This window comes from Dreissena polymorpha, chromosome 2 (assembly GCF_020536995.1).
Source record: "Dreissena polymorpha isolate Duluth1 chromosome 2, UMN_Dpol_1.0, whole genome shotgun sequence".
NCBI classification, from domain to species: Eukaryota; Metazoa; Mollusca; class Bivalvia; order Myida; family Dreissenidae; genus Dreissena; species Dreissena polymorpha.
In genome coordinates this window covers 91,634,754-91,653,683 of record NC_068356.1, presented here as the reverse complement: position 1 = coordinate 91,653,683, position 18,930 = coordinate 91,634,754, and the positions used below count along the sequence as shown (strand labels likewise).

Here is an 18,930-nt window from a genome sequence, read left to right as displayed (position 1 = left end):
TCTGCATTCAAAGTGACGTCATTAAAAGTAGTGCGGCTAGTATGGCAATACGGAATTGGAAAACTAGAGACTAGCATAATTTTACCGATTGATACAACTTGTATTTTTTGGGATCATAAAGCAGGTATATAATAAAAGCGTTTATCTTTATTACATACTTGCAACAAAAACGTTTGTTTTCAGATACATGCAATGTATTTGAATCTCCCATCTTCCATCTAGCATAACATACAACTAAGACGAAATATGTGTAATTCTTTCAAGATCTCTCACTAAGACGTGGACTTTATGCGAAATGAAATAAATTTTATCCTCAGCTTATTTGTATTTTTAAAAATCACTCATCTTGAAATTTAAATAACACTATCATTACATAAATAATATTACACGTGAATCTTTCATGCAAACATTATAACAATCGCTAAAATATACAATAAAGAAACATCGTTTGTAAATAGCTATTATTGCTCAAAAGACATTTGCTGCCATTCGACTATGGTTGTGCATGTTTTATTGTCGTTGAATGTAAATGTTCGTGAACAAGGTTAAGTAATTCATAACGACTGCGAAGCGTTTATCTTATGTGTTAATCGTTAAACACACGGACTTCACATGCTGATAAATAATGTTTTGTCAATTATATATTATTTAATATCATTTGAATCGAATCAAACATTAACGCCATTTATCATTAATCATTAATATAAGTGATTACTTTTACTAAACAATCTGCTTTGTCATCAAAAACATGTGCATAAAAACAAAATTATATTTTTAACTTGATTGCATGTTAACTGAAAACGCAAATGTTCAAGAAACTTTCAAGCGCAGTGCAGTGCTGAAATATAATAATTTAAATAAGCATAGACATATGTCCACCGCGAAACGTTACTGAGACACTTGCATTAATAATTCAATATAGAAAATACGTTGTTCATTACATAATAATGTAAATCTTGCACATTTCCTCCAATATTTATCGTGTTAGATTATTTATCAGTCAAGTATACAGACAAAGGGCCATCTACTGTTAATCCCATTGATACATAAATGCAGTTAGTTTATGCATAGAGCTGATAAAATATACCTTACTAAAAAGGTATACAATGGTGGAAAATTGACAGACGAAAACACGATCTGCTGAAAAGGTTTCTCTTTACACGCGGATGTAGTTAAAAATACGTCTATGTTGTTTTTATCATTAAAGTATGTGTTTGAGGGAACATAGGGCACACGTCCTTAGGGCATTCGATTGATTTTTCTTCACATTTGTTTTGGGTTCGGTTTGCGCTTTAGAACGTGCATGATTAGCATAGTTGTTTTCATGTAATTACATCTTTTTTCACTTATATAATTTGGTTTTGTGTTTAGCATTTTAAGTGTCACATTTTTTACTTAAAAACTCTACCCCATTATTCTTCTCTGTATAGAAAATAATTGTGCATACAATACCACATATATTTATTTAAAGTATGCATCCCTGAAAACCGCTACATACTGCTTGTATACATATGTATTCATCGCAGAAAGTACTAATGTAGATATATGAATCCTAAAACTACAGAAACTGAAGTTCTGATTACATATGTAGGCGTATAAAACAAACGCAAGAATGGAAATATTCCGGATATAATAGCTTCAAATTATCACTGCTTTTCTTTTGGGGATAATATTACGACACATAATTCAAAGCCATTAAGTCATATCTAATAAATTAATGATTATTTACATTATATTTGCAATATGGTAATTTAATTGATCACTTAAGACAAATATAGTAAAAAGCATGCCATTTGTCAAATTATAACGGTGATATTTCTACCCACGCATACTGAACGTTGAATGTGATAGGATCATATGATAATAAAATCAGCGTTGCAAAAATGGCTCTTTAGTTTAAAGGGACCGTCAACCACGATTTACAAAAAATAAAAAGTTCGAAATTACCGTATTTTTTTACAATTATTAGTTTATATTGATTAAAATATCACGACTGGTATATTACATTACTTGCAAAAAATTCATATTTTCAGTATATTCGGTAATAAAATTTCGCGATGTGAAATCGAAAGTACGTCGCGAAAATAGGTGATACAACGATATACACACTTATAAATAACGAAAGTAGATTGATCATTTTATAAATAAAATATATACAGTTCACTACGCATGCACAATTTGCATTCCTGGGTTTACCGATGATGATCAATCTACTTGCGTTATTTATTGTTAAATGGTAGTTACCTGGTACCTGTTCCCAGTAAAATTAATTACCGAATATACTGAAAATATGAAAACTTAACAACTTTTTTCAAGCAATGTAATATACCAGTCGTGATATATTAATCAATATAAACTAATAATTGTAAAAAATAGATATTTTAGAACTTTTTTTTTCGTCAATCGCGGTTGATGGGCCCTTTAAAGTAACATATACATTTAAGGAACAAAACAAGTTCTAATATAGCGTACACGACAGTATTTCATATATAATTATTACCGGTAAATTTTGTAATGTTTACAATTCTGTATTCAAGTCAGAGAACAAAGGCATCAAAATTTAACTCAATATTCATAGTTATTTGTTGATTAAGTTTGTTATAAAAGCATACCAATTTAAATCGTCAGAGGTAATGTTGTGTGATAAAATATTAGTATCACTTGAATGTGCATAAGGGACATAAATTGCAAAAAGTCCTGTAGAAACGTCGCGAATAAAATACGTTTCAAACGTAATCAGTTTGGATAATTATCTATAACGATAGAAAAATGATGTCAAAGACTTGTCTTCGTTTTGTGTACACGTGTTTATAGATAAGATAAAACCGGAAACAATTGTGAATGGAAAAATGCTCAAGCATGAACGTTTGGGCTTGAACAGAACAAAGACTCGGATACACATTTTACTTATTCGTCTTGTATTGAAAATATAATTATCTAATTAATGGGCTAATGGCAGAATTTCTTTTGGATCTATTTAAAAAAAAATATACGCTACCAACATGTAAAAGATTTCGTGTTTGATTTCATGAAGTTTGCAATATAACACCAATAAAGTAATCTTTATTAAATAATACGCATAATTAAAACACATTTTATATACAGTTTGAACCAATATAAAACAAACAAAGATTTCCCATGTTTATTGTGAAAAAAGGACTGACATATACATTGTATAATAACACTTGTTACAATGATTTAACATTCATCGCACACAAGGCCTTAATAGCAATAACAAAATACGTAATAAGCATAAAACACTGGCGCCGGTTTACAAAAAGCAAGGGTAATGATATAAGTGTCATTTATAACATTCACAAATATATGCAAAAGATTGAACTGTACAACACATTTAAATAGAATATTAATGTGAAATCATTACTTAAAGATGCAAGAACGAACCCGTTGCTTTAAGCTAACGCGAAAAAATTGCATATTTTAGGATTTCGAAATTAACAGCTTTTATCGACGCTAAAACATTTTACGATACTTACATGTTGTAAATAGTGGCGGTTGAACACAAGTGTACTTGTATAATAGTTTACTGTGCAAGCCTAAATAATGTGTAAATAGAAAGTAGTATACAGCTTTCATTTTTAGATTTTCAGGTACCACTTGTTTTGACCCTTTTTGTTTGCATTAACCTTCGATCTGTTTTGAATATTTATAGTAAACACAGACTAGTCGCTTCAACATGAAGCCTTGTTAGTTAATAACGAGTTTTTTTTCTGCAATCAAGAAGTGAAGCAAAAGTACAAAAAATGTGTTTGTGAGATACATACAATACCTGAAGTGTATTACATGAAAGTTTGAACAACATAATTTGCATATAGAATTAGTTTATGCAAATAAAAAGCGAACATTCATATTTTGAGATACAACAGCAGTTTGAAGTGTGAAATTAGCTTGTTTTCCAGTAGTACACACGAGCTGACGCATATTTGGTCATTATTTACTGTGTAAGAAAAAAACTATGCTACACGGGAAACAGTTCTTTGTCAGTTTTTTGGATGGGGGCGAAATATACATTTTCTTTTATTTTTTTTGCACATTACTGGCATTTGCCTTCCTTAATAAAAATATCATAGATGTTTTCATGAACACAAGTGGTAGTATTGCTTTAAAACATTGTTATACCTATGTTGCTATACACGATTTTCTGTCTGTAAAGTGATAAACCATTAGAAAAGGTGCTTTTTAGTCTGAAATGATGACACACGAATAACAAGCTGTGCTTAAATATCTGCCATTATTTGTACTTGGTGTATGTAACCAATATACTTCAGCATCAAATATCCGTATTAAAATTCACACTAATTTTCTAACCCACTGTCACTTCCAGTGAGCGGGTTTTGACAAAATACAAAATTCAAAATGCAGAAAAAACCTATGTTGAACAATAAACAATATTAATATAAGTGCTTCAACAGTGAGCAAAGTGCAAAACGTGCCAAATTAATAATGTTAATAAAACCCACACAATCTGTATAGACGAATTGTTAGATTGACAAATTCACAAAGAAAGCTTCGGATATAGTTAAGTGACTTTGTCTTTTTCTTTCTGACTGTCCATCCTTGTATCGCAGAGGCTTTACACAGCTCGGTATGTCACATTGAACAATATCAAAACATCGGCTTTGTATCAATCCGAACAGAGTAATTTATTATTTTCTGGAAATGTTTGCTATATTATGCAATTGAATTTTATGTTTTAAAGCCTGTTGCATAAAATTTTATCAAGATCCATTAGTTACACACTCATTTAGATTTATGTTTGGGTGTGCGTTTTGCATTTGTGTCTGTTACTTTTCATTGTTTCACCAATTGTACAGTATTCTTTTGCAAATGACGACGAGATAAATGTGATGCACAACCACCGCTTTTAACATGCGTCTTACTTAAATCAAAATAAACAGCACATGAGTTTTTAAGTGATAATTTTGACTAAAAAATGACAATTGCTTAAAGCCGTTATATAATAGTTATAATTTGAAACAAATATACAGTTATGAATATGTTACTGTATTTACTGTGGAATAGGAATGTATTTGTTGATATACAATGTGTTTACATACAAGTTTTAAACATGTATAGTTAAATGAACCCTCTTATTTAATCATGTATAAACGGTTATGGTTAGGTTTTCGCAAGAATGAAACAAAACATCACAGATGAAAGTATGATTACAAAGCTATGTAATGGCGTCGTTGCTATGTTACATCCGTCATAATCACACGATTCCAAGCAACCGTCGATGTCCTCGAACTTATGATTTCCTTTCGCATCGAACTCAATAATTCCACAACGACTTCCCCAGTCAGAGATTGCACATTGTCGGATCAAAATCGTTGTTCCGTCAACTGGAAAAATGACATATACACGTGCATAATGACGAGCTGATTCACGTCGGGCAGAACATTCAAAAAGTCAACATAATTGCATGTAGATGACATTTTTTTCGTTTTTATATTAAACAGCATACATTTTGGTTTTATGTGTACTTATTACAAGTTTATCTATCGCCGAGGGTATCCCGATATTGATGTATGAGTTGTACATATGATTGTTTATAACGGAAAAAAATCCACATACAGCGGTATTTATATGACCCATTAAGCAGTTTTGTTCTATTGAGATTGATGCCGACATGTTCCTTAACACGAGACCAGATTTGTAGCGTATTTAGAGAAATTTTAATATAAAGGTCAATTATTATGAGCCGCTGAGAACGCTTCAACCTTTCTGTCAAATAGAACAACAAACAATCTGTCAACTTATTCAGATATGTCTAGCAAATCTAGAAAAAAAAATTGGCGAGAGGAGCATAACCAATACTGGAAGCTGTGAAATCGATACTGTAAGAACTTATGTGAATGAATGCTACATACATATTCATCCATAAATTATGTATGTCTCCTTGATATGGAAGTAAATAGGCTTAAAGGATTGCTTGTAATCCAGTATTTCAATTTGAGCATGGATAATGCAGTCATTAACACATAATGATATGATATGTTAGTTAATACAATAACAGTATATAATTGTTTAACATGAATTAACATTGTTGTATTTGCCTTCAAAACAACCTCTGTGATAATAAAAAATTTAGGGTTTTATTGCATAATAACACAGTATACAGAATATTCATAATATACAAAAGGGAATAGTGTTTAGGGAAATTATTGTCACTATGAAAAAGCTACGAAGTGTTCAGTTTGGCGTCTCCTACATGAACCAATACATAATCACGACTCACTTCGTTTTCCCTTGAGTTTGATACAGTGACTGCCTTTCCAGTACCCTGTCATGCAATCCCGGGCAATCAAGTGCTCAGTCGTGATGTCCCGAGCAAACACATCCTCACATTCCTTGTGGTCACCTTGGAGGGAGGCACAGTGGTAGCAGTCAATGGCGGCCACTTAAACAGACAAACATGATTACCTTTATTCTGCAAAGCATTGTATGTAACAAATGCATTAAATATCAATTAAGTCTCATAATTATACTTCTTTGCTGACTTTGCTGACTTTAATCATATCTATGAATAATCAAACTTTAAAGGGGATAAAACATGTACATATAACACACCTTGGAGTAATATATTTTTCACGAGAATAACACAAAATTGCAGCCAAATTGGTATTGGTTTCGTCTAAGGCATCTCATCGTGTTAATCTTAAAATACATGAAATCCTTTCTAAGGGAGCATGTTCCATTGCATATACAGATGCACTATCTGTAGAACACGTGATTAGCCCTGTTCTAGTAAAAAGATACACAGTTGAGTTGGTCGCAAATTTACGTTATTATTGAATATTACACTAAGAAGTTAAGTCAAATAGTCTCTATGCAATGACATAATTTATTTTAATATAATATGAAGTTCATAGTTTCTTCTTTGCTTGAATAATTCAACGATGCGTTCAGACATCACTGGCACAGCATTATATATACTGGCTAATGAAAGAATTTATTGATTGTTTACTACAGAAGATTTGTATTTATGTTTATTTTGTAAGCAACAGGTAAGCATTTTTTTATTGCTGCATCAAGCTGTTGGTTTATCAATATTTAAAAATCAAGTTAAGCTCCAGTCAAATAAGATTAAATATTTAAATTACGTTAAATAAGCATTAAATGGCCACCTAAAAAAATAATGTTGATTTGAAATATGTTTGGACGAGGATGCACCGACGAGATTGAATCTGTTAGTGCAAATTGCGCACCCTTGCGGCCACTATTAAAAGCGTCAATATTAAATTGTGTCTTGGTTAAGTGATTAACTCGTATTATTAATGCACCATTCCGCTATTATAATCACATTTGCGCAGCTGCATATTCAGATTATTAAATCAACAAAGCCATTTGTCGATTTCTATGGAAGCGTATATGGTACATCCTGATGCTGTGATGATGTCAAAATTCTATGACGGCATGATATGAAAAAGGTGTCATGGCGTAAAAAATAATTCATCGTGTCGACTAAAACTATGATGGCAAGTCATTTTCACAAGAGCATGACGCCAAAATGTATGTTGATTTGTCGACTTAGATCATGTCGACCAAATATTTTTTCGGGAAAAGCCGGAAACATTTACGTCGAGACTTTAACTTAATGTCGTTATGGCGAGTATAATTAAGTGGGATAAACCTACAAAACTATGTCGATATAAATTAATCCGGCATGACCATATTATTAGGGTGTACCATATACGCTTCCGTAATTCCGATAGTGTAGTACTGTTTGCTTAGATTTCCATTTGTTTACGTTAATATATTCAAAATTTCACGTATAATAATGTAATAAACACTCATTTGTTGTTAGATACATATTAGCTTTGAAAGACAAATACATGAACAATTACCTTTAAATATTTATTTTTTCAAGTTGTGGCTGTTTCGTGATTTTTGCCTGAGTGTAAACGCATTTTGTCTTCGAAACGAATTTCCAACTCTTGCTGATAGAGGTATTTGACTAAAATAATATGGACATTCCCGAAAAACTAGACCTTGACACATGAAAAGCAAGATAAATGTCAGAATATGTAATATATGTCTGTTTAAAAGAATGCATGCGTTTATCAACATATGATAATATGCAGGAAAGTATTCGTAGAATGTTCTCAAAAACAGACAAACAACGAATGGAACAATTATGTAAAAAAAATAATATATATTTCTGAAAACTGATGGTTTTCGAGCATTGCTGCCTCTCTTATTTATATGTCTATCATCAAACATTATCGGATGCTGGTTCGAATACAAACAAAAATGACTTTGTTTGTATTATATTTCCATTGATGTCATTTATTATTCACGACAGATCTCCCGTGAGACGTTTTTGGGATGAATCGGCTTGTAACAGTTGGTAATATGATTTTATCGCATATTCATGCATCCTATCAATATGTTTGTATTTTTTCCAGTGAAAAATAAAAAAAACAATAAATATAAATAAATAAGTTAATAAATAAATAAATAAATAAATAAATAGATAAATAAATAGATAAATAAATAAATAAATAAATAAATATACTGACGTCATTGATTTTAAATTTAAATACCAATTGTATTATTTGTGTTTGTTTTTCTTCATTTCGTAAATTATCAAACATATAATGCAGACTCAGTCCTTTTACAGTAAAGCATATATTATGCAGGTTTTAGTCGAAACTCATAAATATAGCTAACACAGTTTTATTAGACTAGCATCAGTTCATCTTTCTATAGATATTGCATCTAAATATAACACTAATTTGTTCAAAAAGCAAAGTTTAGAAAAAATAAAGCGCAGACGCAGATTGTCCACAACAAATCTATCAAACAAACTCAACTTTGAACATATGTGTGAAAAGGAGATGATCTACTTAACCTCGTTGCGGTTCTAATAATGTGACATTTTTAGTTACTTAACATCACGATCAATAAAGTTAATAATATAATAATACCACATAAGGACCAATTTTTTAATTAAATATAAGATGAGATTATTTGAAAACGGACATACTATGCTGTTGAAGGTATTGTACATTAATTTGAGTTATGCATATTTCGATACCCGCATGGAATCGGTGATAGAGCTACAAGAGTGTACGAGGAAAAGCGAAACGACTGCGGTGAAGTTAATTTGCCAAATTATATCCATTTATATTCTGGAAGCAACATGTACAAGCTAACATGGACAAGACGGGATTAAGTGTGAACGGCAGTTTCAGAGAGCAGCAATGCGTTTACAATGAGAAGAACATTACACGTGGATGAACATGTGTCACTCGCAAGAATACTAATGTGGTAGTAATCACTCATAGTGATCTTACAAAAAATACGTATATAATTAACGATCTTGTTTTAGTACACTACGGTCGCAGACCATATCTGCTTTTATTAAAAACAATATATTGTTGAAATTGTTTCTTCTGTAGTGAATGAAGCATATGCCTCAGTTTGTCTTACTTGTGATAATAATATCTATTCATGTATATTATACTCATTATACATTAGTAGTTCAACATACAATTACACGAACAAATTAAGCGTGTGCTGTTTTACTTAACTGAGCATAATACGATTTTTTCGATTTGTTTTACGCTCAGTTTTACTGAATTATTATCGAATGGCTTAATGAGGCGCGAAATAAAACCGGGTACGTATATCTAGAAACGTATGCATTCGTTCCTTTAACCAGATTGTGTTGCACGTTTGCAAGTTATCTATAAGAGAATATGTACTTGTAGGTTACTAGTTTCTTGAATAATGTGTAAATTATTGAGGAATACCTGTAATTAAACACCCAAGGATACGTTTATTTTTTAACGAGTATTGATTAAAGAGAGGTATACACCTTTAATTGCTCAATCTCACAATATTGTTAACAAAAACGCCACTAATCTCAGGAACCAAAACGCGCGCAATGACTATTTGTAAACGTGATCTTCAGTTAGGCGTTTTTATAAACAGTTAAGACATTCAAAAATTGCGATGTCAGTCTTAACAAGTGTATATACAATCTTGTTTTCGGAATGTACAAGGTACTTACCTGTCGGAATAATTGCATAGACAAGTCCTAGTCCAATCAAGGTACACCTTTTCCAAGACCCGTAACTGACTTTGCGCGAAGCGCGTTTCATTGTGGCGGATAAACTTTGCAAACACTTTGCATACATGTTTTGCTTGTCGACTGGAGTTATTTCCACTACAAAACTTCCAACGGGGCTATCATTCATTTTTAGAAATTCGTTCACTATGTTCATAGAATTTATTAGTTTCACCGTCAAATGAAAACACGTATTTTGCACAACGCCTTGTAGGATCAACCAAAACAATATTTTTATCCATCAGTAATATTCCATTGTATTATGCATATGTGTCACAGTCACCGGATTCTGTCGCACTTAGAATTGTATTACATCAAAATATATTACGTAGAAAGCTGTAATAAATTACTCGTTTTGATATTTTTAATACCACACTTCTCTTATTAACGTGTAATAAGTCCTCTTATCATTTCATTCATATACCCACACAACACATCGAATGTGATATAGTATGTAGTAAACAACCGGGAATGGAGAACAAATAGATCGCAAACGCGATTGCCAGGAACTATAGCGTGCCATCATGATTTAACCGGTAGAAATATTCCGCATATTGATACAAATGCTGCGCACATTATTACAGAACCTTGTGCAATTGTATTTGTGATATGTTATGTCTGTCGTTATGCTTGCGATCCATTTCATACTAGTCCACTAAGCTTAACCGGCGGCCACCTCGTATTAATATTTTTTTGTAACGCCGTTCTTTATCCGAAATGTGCATCGGATACACAACAATCACCAAAGCCTGAAAAGATCAATCTATGTTTAGTTTCAAAGCAATCAGCTCCATATTTTTATTCTTTTCTATTGCTGAATGGGATGGTGTGGTCTCCTTATTGGTTTCATTCACGCTAGGTTCTTTGTTCGGCGATAGCAGTTTTCAAACATTGGCTTTTGTGACGTGATGAGTGCCACGTGGGGAAAGTAACCTACACAAACTCGCCTGATCAAATTGAATCCTCAAGACGTCATAACCAGCTAACATTTCACTCCACATTCAAGCCAAGACAGTCTCATAGCATGATATGAGTGTATTTATCAAGTGTTGAGGTAACATGGGCTGCATGTACTCACAGTCTATTCTGAAAAAAAAAACGAAAGTGTTTGATTTTTTTTGCATTACAAATTATGCTCCTAGAAAAGAAATAGAATTTCAAAATTAAATGCTTAAATAAAGAGCGAGACAGCTTATGCATTTGTTTAAATCACCTGTTTGGACCCGTTTAAAGTTTTTACATTTGATGAGTCATAGATAAAGTCACAAATTAAAACTTAATTTTCGAGTTCAAAAACAATATTATATGTGTATGGCATAATAAGAACGATATACATGTTATTGCTTGTTAGACAATTAGACATCCATAGACCGTTTTGCAACCTTTAATATGGCGGCAGACCCTCTAATGTAGATTTATTAACACTCACCTACCATATTTATTAAAATTCATTTACAAATTTACAAATAATGAAACACATACGCATTACTCATTACCTTCTGACAAAAAAATTAGTTTTCATCATTTGTCCAACTAGTTGCGGATAAGAAACAGAAAACATGATTTTTGCTTTCTCAGCATTTCTTATATCACTTGTTTCACCCATTATTGGCACTAGGAATCAAATGATCGATGGATTCATTAATTCGTCAAGTATTGACGCGCACGGATCAAATATATGACAATGCAGGCGATCCTTAAAATGAATCTTAAAGTCACAGACCATTGGAATGGACGACGTTTGATCAGTTTATAATTGAAAGAGGATTCCATATTTTTAAGTTTTACAATTATGTTATATATAAATGCGGACAAAAAAACAATGTGTACATAAACGTTCAGATGATAGTTTACGAATTAAAAGATTCAAAAAGCCATATGTTATTAATTTCAGATACAGAAACTTCTAATTTAAACACATCAAATACTATCGATGCGCACTGTAATCGTACTGTCAACGTGCAAACGTACAATTGTGCTTGACCTGGAAACAATCCAAAAGTGCCATCAGTCTAGCCCGTGTCTACTTGAATAAAGAAGTAATAACATTATTCTTTTGTTTGCTGACACGCTAGGGTGTTAGGAGACTGGTAAAACTCGTTTTGGGACCTGCTTCATGTCAGCAGAATCGAAACCCAATAAAACCTTTTGTCCTTATTAAAACCTTATCGATACACATAAGAAATAATAAAACAATGTTATAGATAATCATTGCGTTTGTAATATTTTATCATACGGTAACTGATCCAGAAACCTGTTTATCCATACAATACAAAGACCCGCGTCATGCTAAAATTGGTCTTATGTCATATGCAGTAGCCCCAGAAGAGCATGAGCATTCACATCTATTAGACTGATTAGGAGCTGCCCTGTCCACGAGACCTTCTTGACTGTAATATAGTCGACAAGGTGGTCCGGGTGAGCAGCTTAGTCTGGAGCTACGCTGGCCGGATACGGTGTAAGGTCCGTTTTAGCTTGACACGGTCTATAGTTGTTTTAAAGTACTTAGCGTACATGTTATCATTATATCACTAAAGAATGTTACCTAACAAGTTTACGAAATTGTAAAATACCCAGGGGGAATAATTTCATTACGCAAAATATTGTGACCGTGAAAGAAGCATTGCCAAGAAAAAACGGTACATACATATTTAAGTCTTATTTGTGTTAAATTATGAATAAAAGATTGCTTGGTGAAACTTAAGACCTTGCGGTATTCGTTGTTGTATTTAATAGAGTGTGCAATATAATTCCTGCTTATATATTATGAATATACACTATGCATAATTGGAATTCGTAATTGTGCCGTTGCTACTTAAATAATATGTGGTTTGAATTCGCATTGTATTATTTTATGCTCTCCAAATTACAATAACTGTTTTACTTTATTGATAATAAATACATGAATGTATTAATAATGTTCCACAATTATGTAGCTTGATAAGCTGTTAACATACGATACAAAACGAGTTTTGTTCAGTTATATGTAAAGATCATCCATTACTATTTTATAACATTTCTGCTAAATTCACTTACTATATTCATGTATTTTGTATTATTATTATGTTTAATACTAGAAACTGTAAAGTTTATGTGTAATTCATATATGTTCTGTTCTCTTATTCCGCGGATTCTGATAAATGGTTTCTCCATCACAAAACAGGTACATGCTTTGTAATGCAACTTTTAAAGGTTATGGGTTTTAGAAAAAGAGGCAGAGTTCTTCCAAATGAGAAGTGAAGTTACGATGGGAACTTGTTAGAAACTGTAGATAACTTCAATTATCTTGGTACAATTTTCAATTACACTGGCAATTGCGGATAAGGAACAGAAAACATGAATCAAGAGCATTTAATTGGTAAATCATTAAAAACATTAAAACAACTTTTGTATAATTGTAGAAAAATATGATATCAAACCCAAATTACAATGCCAGCTATTTGATTCCTTTATAGGTTCAATATTGAATTATTCTGCCGAGGTATGGGGCGCAACTAAATCTAAAGAAATAGAGCGTATACACCTCAAGTTTAGTAAAAGCGTTTTAAAGGTCAGAATGAGTACTTGTAACGCTGGTGTATATGGTGATTTAGGAAGGTACCCGTTATATATTAATCGATATATTAGGATAATTAAGTATTGGTGTAAATTGTTAAATACTGAAATTATGAAAACGATTTATCGACAAGTATGTCTGATTGTTCAAAAGGTTATAATAATTGGGTATCAAATGTTAAAAAAATGTTAGAAACATATGGCTTTGCTGATTGCTTTAGAAATAGTGATACTCTGGATTGTAAAGCATTTCCACTTATATTTAAACAAAGGTTGATTGATACTTATAAACAAGTCTGGCATAGCTCTGTTGAAAATAGTAGTGTATAAGATTTGTTACACTATTGAAAAGATTCACTGTCATATGAACTATATCTAGATGTATTGCCAAATAGTTTAAGGTTCTTTGTCACTAGAATAAGATTATCTGCACTTTCTTTAAGAGTTCAAACTGGTAGATTCGGTAGTAATAGAAACCCAAGAAATGAGCTATACTGTCAATGTTGTAATTCCCTTGATATTGAAGACGAGTACCATTTCACTCTTATTTGTCCTTGTTTTAGCAATATACGTAAGAAATATATTAGTTTAGTTTAGATTAGTTTAAACATATTTTTTTGTATCTACAAATTCATTTATAAACAATTACATATAATAGACAGTTTGAGGTACATGTATACAAATGAATTGGGCTTAGAGTTATACCAACATCATTGAAGGGCCCTCTCCATTATGACAGTTTTTTTGTAAAGGTTAACAAGATGGGTATGCCAAGATACAGGTAATTTGGTAGTCAAATATTGTATGTGCATACATTATAAAGCAAAGTACTGGAAGATAGAAGTAAAAAAATCAGCCTGCTAAAATAATACAATTGTTTATACAGAGTAAGTGGCTAATAGAAAGTTTGTGTATACTTAATATTGGACGAATGAGACAAAAAGAAAACAAACTAATAAAAAATAACATCAAAAACTAATAAAATAATAACATCAAAAGAAATATATTAAGAAACATTATTATGTACGACCATCAATGTTCAAATTTATTGAGCTTTTGAAAACAAATCTGTATAAATTAAATTTGCAAAATATATTAAAGAAAGCTTGGAAATTAGAAATGAAATTACTAATGTTAACGAAAACTGATCATCCTCTTTACATCCTGTGTTATGTTATTTTGAAATGTTCATTTCTTCGTGTTTATATGTTATACTGATAAAGGTGATGTTATAAATTGTCATAAAATAATATGTGTATATGATGATGTACTATGTACAAATCAAATACAATATCTGTTCTGTTATGCTCTGTTTAAAGATGACACGGGCCGCATATTCACTCTAAATTGCAATCGCCGTGAAAGTATTCACGGGTCATACAACTGGGTCATGCGAATTAAGCACATAAATATACGTAGAATGGTGATTTGACAAATAAAAAGTGCAATTCCGTGATGTTTTGGTAAATGTGTACATGTTTGAATGGTGTAGAATATAGTATCGAGGGAGATCAAATGAAAACAATAACCGAAAAAACACTTGCTGCTTGTAATAATTCGTAGTCTATAAATATCATTTTAGTGAGCATATTTTTTTAATCCTAATATGTTTCATTCTATCAAGAGATATGAAGAGCATAAATAATTTAATCTTACAAAAACAATTGTAGACAAATGATTATTTATTTTTATGTGATTAATTGTACTTTAAACAGCAACTTGTATTAATGCAGACCAAAACCATTTTATGGAGCTATACAGTTTCAGATTATGGCTGCGTGTTAGAATCGATATATATTCTATTCATAGGAATTCTTCAGTGTTGGAATTCGCTGACGAGAAACATTCGCGTAACATGTGGCAACTAATCAATCGATAAGATAATCCGTTGACAACCAATAACAAGGGAAGAACTGTCTTGATATCCTTATTTACAAGGTGATGCGAAGACATTTATTCTTGCGTATCAATATAAATCTTTGTCGCCACATCTTTTTTTTAGCTTTTGAAATGCGATGTTTAAGCCAGCAGATTAAACTTTTCTGTCAAATACATCATCAGTTAAAAAAAGAACCGAGGCAGCTTGTATCGATGCTTCTACTGCAGTAATCGTATTTGGCCTATGACTTTAGCATTATTTTTATAATCAATAAATCTTAACTGTACTTTCAATATTATAAAAGATGTGTCTGAGTCAGTAGAATGTAACATTTGTATATTTTCAAGATGCGCGCATATATCGGGCATCTATTGTTCGTTTCAAAAAGTGCATTTTGAATATAAAGATTCGCATTACGCCAATGTTAGTCTAAAATGATGAAAGTACTAAGACTTAATAAAATTTATAACAAACCTTTAAGTCCGTTAGGCATACGCATTAAGAGTTGTTCACATATTTTCTTTTTTTAAATATGTCATTCAACATTCTTAAGTCGACTAGGCATTTGAACTTAAACGTTCAATTAAAATGGCTATACATGATAGGAAGAAAATAGATAACGGACAAATTATGGCTCCATCATGATTCAAGCATGGCGCCTATGGAACAAAAGTATATCACCACCACAACTCGGCCATTCTGACATGTATTATTTATTAAGTTCATTAAGTATTTTAAGAAGACCATTTACGAAATATATTCACACTTTTTGCAAAATCCTTTAATTCATTTGCATCGTAAATATTCATCTCGATTTATGAAGAAAATTAAAACACAACCGTGTGATCGTATGTTTTTGATTATTGAACAATTTAGCCGCTTTCATTTCGCCATAATAAAATCAGTAGGTGGTGTATTTTACTCCAAAGAAGCCAAAACCCGACAGCTAAGCCAATTTTAATGAAAACGTGAGAAGACGAAGTCAGATCAACAACAAATTGTATCCAATTAGGTAACAATGGCATGAAATGTGATTTTGTTAGAATCAACAAAGAAAATTGTAAATTGAATGTTTACCAAACGTTTGGCCGAAGTTAGTGCATGTGACTAATTTGAGTAGTATCAATATGGGCATTCGTCATAATAGTGCTGTTATGTAGAAAGGCTATTTAACTAAGTTATTGCAATTGTTTTGCTGCAATGCATGTTTTGTTAACATTATTTACGCATTATAACCTTGTTAGTATATGCAAATTTTCTAATATTTTTGTTTATTTTATTATTTATCTGAAAACGTATGTCAACTGAGGTCAATAGGATAACCGCATGGCATAATGGATTTATAAATTATATATTCGTAACCTGACTATATCTGATACACATACGAATGGAATTACTAAATAACCCTTTATTTTCAATAGAATCCTATACGTAATGCCCTTTATCATAACATATTACGTTTAAATCACATGGTATACCAAAATGAAACGAAATAAATATACTTTAATTTGTCAAATTATTAACAACGTTACCTTACCACGATCACATCTCATAAATTTAAAGCGGAAATGTATATAATCCAGACATCGATGAACACAGAAGAAAGCATACACGAAATAAACACCAAGCGCAACACGCCGATGTTACTCAAGAAACGCTGGAAATGTTCTCTTTAAAAACGTTCGTCGTTCGACCAGGCTGTAAAGCAAGCCGATCGTGTCAGATATCTCTACAATAGGGCATAATTTGCAACACATCGCATATTGATTTCTTCTACGCAGAGTTGCAACGCTATGTTAGGTTTTTTAAACGCGTTTAAAAGATTTACCGTTTTCCAATGTAGTCAGCAATCGTGAACAGTTAAACATGAATGTTTTGCCGTTATTACGAATGGAAACGTGTAACATATGCCTGGATATAATCATAATAATTCGCGCATTGGTATGCTATATGCGTATAATGGTATTTGATCATTGAAAGTAATATAAAAGTGATGCTATTTAGATTAATACGATGCGAACATAATATGATATTTGCACGAAAATTTGAATATGATATGTATAAGTAATACAGACCCTGTACAACTAATACATATTATCTTAATTTAAATGTAAGAGTGTTTATTCACAAAGTGTTCTAACGAGCAAATGCTGTTACATTGTATATTACATGGTTTTTACCCAGAATATTTCAATAAGATTAAATCGGAAAAGATTGTTCAAAGACGTCCCTCGTTATTTTGAATATTGTTCTAAACGTCGGTCCATTTTCTTTCACATTTCGGCTTCAAATCATTTTGAATTGTGTTCTTAAAATTTGACTTATGCTAGAATTTTGGAGATTCTGCTATCATGACACACAATAAACTTTTCACAGCACAATAGAAATGAACGTGATATTTGCCCATCGTCTCTATGAAAATGTAGACCTCGTTTATCGCATAGTATTTTTTATGGATTTTACTAGTCCTTCAGAGGGCAAATGTATAACTTGTGTATGTGTTTCATTCAAAAAGGAGTTTGAATACATGAATATCCCTTACAAATCGTTTACCTCTCATACAATGTTTTCGACAATAATGGTCTATTGCTTATATCAAATGTTTTCTCATAAAACAAAGGAATTTGAACAAATATGTTCCTCATTTTGAACTAGCATAATATCTAAACTGTCCCAATCGAGACAATAATTCAATCAAAAATTCGTTTTTATGGTATTTTAAGTAGTTTCAATATGCTGTAATCAGTATCATAATATTAACTAACATTTAAGAAATAGTAAACTCCACTGAGGACCCTATGGCATTATAGTGACCAGCCAGGCAGCCACAAACCGTATATGGACCGAAGCCGTAGGGTGAGGTCCATATACAGTTTGTGGCTGCCTGGCTGGTCACTATAATGCGATTGGGACCGAAGTGGAGTTTACTATATCTTATATTACACCGAAGAGTTTCCCCTTTACCATTGTACAGTGTTGTACGATTGTTTATGGTTTAGATCTAAAAGAGATTAACTGAAGAATTTCGCAGGAATAATGACGTCATTTCGTTAAAAAATGACGTCATTTTACAGTAAAACAGTGCAAATTGAGTGGTGTGTAACCCCGAACGGTCCATATACAAAAATAGTGACCGGTCCATATACTATTAGGTTCCTCTATCGCATTTTATAGACTGAAACCGGTCATATATTATATAGAAGGACCAATATCTCTAAGGTGTAATATATAAGAATAATATGATTATAGATGCTACCTAATTTACGGGCAAAAGCTTTTTAAGTTTTTTTGATAACCATGTATTTTTAATAAATATATGGATATATGATTGTGTTCAAAATATGGTAGCTAATTGTTGCAATAATTAAGTAATGCATCCAAAAAAATCAATCTTAAAACGAGT

General features: G+C 31.7%; 1 protein-coding gene across 1 annotated transcript; it reads right to left on the bottom strand.

The window, feature by feature from the left end:
* Positions 1-3,137: 3,137 nt before the first annotated feature.
* LOC127868038 (uncharacterized) lies at positions 3,138-16,098 on the bottom strand. Its single transcript, XM_052409599.1, has 4 exons — positions 16,002-16,098; positions 10,037-11,179; positions 6,257-6,418; positions 3,138-5,360 (listed from the first exon to the last, which is right to left on the bottom strand). The coding sequence occupies exons 2-4, from the start codon at positions 10,248-10,250 to the stop codon at positions 5,137-5,139; spliced, it is 600 nt and encodes a 199-aa protein (XP_052265559.1). The 5' UTR covers positions 10,251-11,179; positions 16,002-16,098; the 3' UTR covers positions 3,138-5,136.
* Positions 16,099-18,930: the final 2,832 nt, after the last annotated feature.